Source organism: Dasypus novemcinctus, chromosome 27, assembly GCF_030445035.2.
Source record: "Dasypus novemcinctus isolate mDasNov1 chromosome 27, mDasNov1.1.hap2, whole genome shotgun sequence".
Classification (NCBI taxonomy): Eukaryota; Metazoa; Chordata; class Mammalia; order Cingulata; family Dasypodidae; genus Dasypus; species Dasypus novemcinctus.
In genome coordinates, this window is record NC_080699.1 from 30,429,025 (window position 1) to 30,435,071 (window position 6,047).

The 6,047-nt window shown below is 38.5% G+C and overlaps 1 protein-coding gene across 1 annotated transcript; it reads right to left on the reverse strand.

The window, feature by feature from the left end:
- Positions 1-3,854: 3,854 nt before the first annotated feature.
- On the reverse strand, positions 3,855-4,787 carry LOC101438285 (olfactory receptor 10N1-like). The gene has a single exon (XM_004459579.4). It carries the CDS (start codon positions 4,785-4,787, stop codon positions 3,855-3,857), a length of 933 nt encoding a protein of 310 aa, XP_004459636.3.
- Between the last annotated feature and the right edge of the window lie 1,260 nt (positions 4,788-6,047).

Consider the following 6,047-nt stretch of genomic DNA (forward strand, 5'->3'; position numbering starts at 1 on the left):
GGAGGGACTGATCAGCTTTGCCTGCTACGGGGGCATCATGGACATTTTCATAAACAGGTTATGTTACAATGGAGTATTGAAAAGTTCATATGGCTATTCTCAACAGACTAAAAAGAAGAGCAAAAGGGGTTTATCTGATTAAGGAAGAGTAGGATAAGGAGTGGCAGGTCTGAAGGGACCCTGCAGTTTGGGGTGCAGTGGGGTGGGGCAGGCAGCCTACTGGGAGCTGATACTTGCGAGTCTCAGAGGGAAGTACCTGTTTTCCCTTTTATTCTCAGGGCCTTGATAAGCTGATGCCTGTGCAGGGATGGGGGGGCAGCTGTACAGTCTCCATCTTATCACTCTGTAGGTTGCCCTGAGCTCATATTTGGGAAGAAGGAGAGGGAAGGCAGTTAGGAAAGGATCTAAGAAGTCCAGGTGTGGCATACTGAAAACAAGGCAATAGGAAAGAGAGCAGAGGATAGAGTGCAGCGATCTGCTGGAAATTATTTAGAAAACAGAATGTACTTGTCGGATCAATCCCAGATTTCTGCCTAGGACAACATGCACCACTTCATGGGTTAGGGAATGAAGGCTGGTGTGGGTTCTGCAAGACACTGTCATAGCTTAAGCTTTAGAGTGTTCACCCACAGGCCCCTTCGAAGTCCTGACGTGGGCTTCTAGTAATGTGTTCACACCACCACATGACTCTGTCAAGTTTGCAAAATTAATATGGCTTTATGTTCTTTTTCTTCAAAAGGATTCCCTCCCAAACTGAAAACAATACAAATAAAGTAATGAAGAAAGTGAAAATCACGCCAAAACATATTACTCATTTTTAACCTTTAAGTTAATGATTCATTTTTACATAGACACACTTGCATGGTAACGAAGAAGTAAAGTATACATATTCACCATCTCTTTCCTGCTTCTACCTGCTATGAGAAGTCTATCTTTGTCCTGTTCTCTACCACTTTATTTTGTCTTACTCCACTGTTTGAGGTAAGAAAAGAACTGGAGAAGCTAGGAAGGAAAGATTAATTTAAAATGGAAAAGGCAAAGAAAAATAAAATAATGTGGAAAATAAAGTAAGAGTCACAGAACAAGTGCTAATTAGGAAAAAAAAGTGTCAACATTGACTAAGAGGAGGGCTTTTAGAGGGCTTGAAGAAAGGAATAAGAAATAAAATGTGGTTGCTGTCATACACTGTAAGAATAAAAGCTGGGATATATTTTAAGAAGTTGCATATACGTATGTGTGTAGTATGTATTTGTGTTCAGAACAATCTGATATCTTATTTTGGATGTTTTGGTACAGTTTTAGATAGGGGAAAGACAAAGTCTTTGAAAAGAATTTTTATCCTTTATTTTTTATATGCAAGACAATCTATACAACACTGATTTAGAAGGACCAAAACAAGGTCAGGTTCATTCAAGTTTCGGGTTTCACGTATCTTTAATTTTTCTTAAATGTGGGAATATACTTAAATGTTCTGTACCCTAAAGATTTCATTCATATTCCTCTTTCCAGATCAATAAATGTGCATTTGTGTCATAATTTGTTTCTCTGGGTGGTATTCCATTCATTCATTCATTCATTCAGCAAACATACACTGGCTGCCACTGTGTCATTGGATGCAATAGCTAATCAAGCAAACAGGATCTCTGTACTTACTGCACTTTCGTCTAGAAAATAACATTGAAAACTATTTGTCAGTGTAATGAACGTTGATACATGAACACGATCCTAGTCCTCCAGATATCATGGCATGTGGGCTTTTCTGCCAACATCTAGTTTTAACAGGACAGCAAGCTAATCCAGGAATTGCCTACACCCTGCATATTTCCTAGGATGGGATTCCCACAGTGTTGGAATAAGATCGTGTGTTCAGCTTAGGAGGGTGCATAGAACCCTCACATTGTACCTCACACCATTTACCTCCTCCTGAAAGGGCTCCACTCTGCACTTTCTGCCTCATGTCTTTTGTAAGCATAGCTATTTATTTTATCTGAGATTTTACTTTTTTATTTATTTTTCATGGTTTCAAATCGAATGGAGACTATTGGGAGTAGAAATGGAATAAGAAAACTACAAATGACTGAAATTTCATTAAATCTAAGGGCTGGTGTGTCTGTGGGATCCCTAATAAATAATACCCTTTCTCTAAAATGGACTTTGGAGAAAATTGAGAATTAATTATCAATTCCAATGTTTTTGGAGTCAAAGTTGGAAAACCGGTTTCATGAGAGAACCAAATGGACCTATAAACTGAATCCCATAATGAGACATCTTCTCTTAAAAACACACGGGAAGGATAGGCATTCCGATTTGTTTAGCTCTAAGAAATAATTTGATATATTGCCAGATTGGTACAGTAGGAAAATCATGACAGTAGGAATTAAGAGGCCTGAGTATAGTACTGGCTTAATCTAAAATGAGATGTTCTACATAGAACTAGACACTTAATGCTGTATCTCAAGGCCACCATCTATACATTGGTTAGCAGAACTGAATCAATGCAGAATATAGTAAGGTCAATATTATATATAAACCTGTGTCTGTGCTTCTTTCACCCATGATTTATGAAATACTTTCTATTATGTATCATGAAATATACTAGATTCTGGAGACAGCTCATATGTCCTGGAACATTTAGGGCCCAGTTTGCTTCTTAAAATAATGAATGAACTTGAATCCACTCTTGAAAGTCTCTAAACTTCAAAGCTCTCTTCTACAAAATGGGATCACTACCATAAGGGGTATTGTTCAGAGGAAATAAGATATGCATGCGAAGAATTCATCGTCATGCCTGGAAGATAGATCATGCTGTATAAATATTAGTTCTTACTGTTCGCGAGCTAGCAACAATGATGCTTTCCACAAAAACCCACTCAAGTCCTAACCCCTGGTTTTTTGGGTTTGGACTCACTTGTAAATGTGATCATCAAATATCCTATTTAGATGACTCCCAATTGAATTGGAGTGGGTCTTATTCCCGTTACTATGGTTCATATAAGCAAATTATATCTGAATAAGAAAGGAGACCAAATTAAATGGATGATGGCTGTCAAGCCACCAACACAACACTATGGACTTAGAAAAGGCATGACCCTCCAATGCTTTGATTTTGGACTTCTAGACTGTGAAATTTGAGCTAAAAATCCTTGTTTTTATACCAACTAGTCTATGGTGTTTGTTGGAGCAACCCTAGAAAACTAAGAGATTTAGAGACATAAAGAAAGTGACTTTTTTATGGCAGAAGAGAGAAACAACTGCATTCTAAGTGAAGCCAAAAATGAAAAGAAGGTTCATTTGATAGAAATTTGGCCTGATGAAGGCTGCTTCTTGGACTGCCAAAAAACCTCACCATCCCCAACCAGGCATCATTGGGTGCCCATTACAGGGACAAGAACTCTGTTTCCAACTATGTGCCCTGCTCCTTGGCTACCTTACTCAGGAGTGAGGCACTAAGAATATTACTTATACAGCTCTTTATGGGGAACAAGTTACAGAGACACACAAACAGAGGGTATTTTATCAGGTAAACAAAATATAACACTTTCAGGGAAGGAGTTTCCTAATTTGTTTTTTTTTGTTTTTGTTTTTGTTTTTGTTTTTTGCAGTACCGGGGGTGAGGGATTGAACCTAACATGCAGGCACTGATTGTCTTCCCTGAGTTGGTTTTATTGTTTGTTTTTTTGTTTGTTTGTTTTTGTTTTTTCAGGAAGCACTGGGAACCGAACCCAGGACTTCTCATGTGGAAGGTGGGAGCTTCACCACTCAAGCCACATTGACACCCTTTTTTTTAAAAGAGGAGAAATAGGAGTATGATAGTAAGATACAGTATTTCTAAAATCAGTTTTTAAACCCATAATTTATTCCAGAACAGTATTTACTACATTATGGAACACCCTTTTCAGTGACCTTTTCACTTCCTTGTTCCTTAAGGAATATATTAATGAGTTCAGCATGGGCGAGACCAGGTTATTTAAGATTTGCACCACGGCACCAAGCACGGGGTTGGGTGTGGGCTGCAGATATATGATGATCACGGGTCCGTAGGCACAGAGTATTGCAGTGAGGTGGGCACTGCAGGTAGAGAAAGCTTTCTTCCGGCCTTCTGCTGAACGGATTCTCAAAATGGCAATCCCAATGCCAGTGTAGAAGACACAAATACTGAGCAAAAGCATTAAAGCCAGAAGGCTAACATTAGTGGATCCCACTTTCTGGGCCAGTGAGCTGTCAGTACATGCCAGGGGTATAACAGCCGGAATATCACAGAAGTAGTAGTTCACGTGATTGGGACCACAGTAGGTTAACTTAAAGGTAAAGGAGATCAGCATGGTGGCATGAAGAAAACCCACCAACCAGGTGCCTATGACCAAACCCACACAGACTCTGGGTTTCATGATGAGCATGTACCTCAGGGGGTAGCAGATGGCAACAAAGCGGTCATAAGCCATCACAGAATAGAGGCAGCCTTCGGTGGAACCCAGAAAATGATAGAAGAAGAGCTGTGCTGCACATCCCTCGTAGGAGATGGCTCGGCTCTGTCCTGAGAGGTAGAAGAGCATCTTGGGACAGGTTACAGAGGGGAAGAACATGTCAAAAATAGATAGGAGTCCCAGGAAGAAATACATGGGGGTATGGAGGGTAGAGGAAGCATAAATGGCTATGAGGATGAGGAAGTTGCCAAATAGGGTGAAGAAGTAGACGAATGAAAAGATGACCAAGAACACTGTCTCCAGTCCCTCTGTCTGAGGTATTCCCATCAGAATGAACTCACGCAGCTCTGTGTGATTACTCATGTTCATGGAAGGTGGTCTGGGTGGAGATAAAAGATGTGAGAATGTGAACATTCAAGGGGTTAGCAATCCTGATAGACACAACAATAATTCATCAGGCTAAACATGACAATGACATTCTGCCAAAGGCACTTAGGGGCAGGTTAAATACATTTTATTAAACAGGAAACAAAATGAAACATTTACATGGTAAAATGCTGGAATTGCTAAAAAAAATAAAGATCTCAATACCCAACCCTGTGAGCATAGTCTAATTAATGTCAACAACCAATTACACAACAATGAATGTCCTAAAATAGACCAACTTGGTCACTTTATCCACCAGATTCCTTTTCACAGCATTTTAGTTACTGAAGAATGTTGTCAAAAACCTGAAACACTCATCAAAGGGCAATTTGGGACCCCCAACTCTGATCAGGATCATGAATTATTATATGGTACAATGGGCATTAGGATTTAGGTTGTAATAATATTACTCAAATGGATATTTTCCACAGTTTTTGCATTTTCTTATTTAGAGAAGTTCCTTTAAATGTAAAGAAACTAGCAGGGACAAATTTGGCTAATATCCTGGGGTTTTAAGCTGCTTAGAGGTCAGCACCTAAGTCATATTATGTAGGTGGTAAGTTTTAGTGCTATAACTTCATGTATAAAGTTAAAGATGCAGATATGAATTATTTGATCCTTCCTAACAATTGGAATTTATGAGTCTTTAAGGCAATGGAACTGAAATATTGTTACAATGCATTTTTTTGTATGTTTCCTGCTTTTGTTTCATTTTAAAACTTCTAAAGTTATTTATTCATTTTACAAAATTTGAAAAGAGAATATAACTATGAAATTAAAACACATGAAGTGAGAATGCTAAGAACTTGAAGCTGCCACTAGGGCATGCTCTGGAGCTTTTTGTTACAATGTTTGAGTTGAAGGACTCTTGTGAATCTTCCATCTAGAAGAGATGATGTTTTTGCATTGTTTTCCATTTATGACCCGTTTTTTTTGGAGATCCAAAGTATATGAAAATTGTCTAATTATAATTGCCTTGGTTTAATTGCAATACCTGGTGAATTTCTCTGATGCTTTGTTTGATTTATATGGTTACTAATAGATAAATTTACCCACTAAAAATTGGAAATGGTGAAGGAGGTTAAACTCTATCTACACAAGCAAGAAATTCTGATAGAAATAAGTCCAGGTTCTACTAAACTGTCATGTTCCTGAGAGCAAAGACTCTATATCATTTTGTTCCTGAATTTGTAGCAT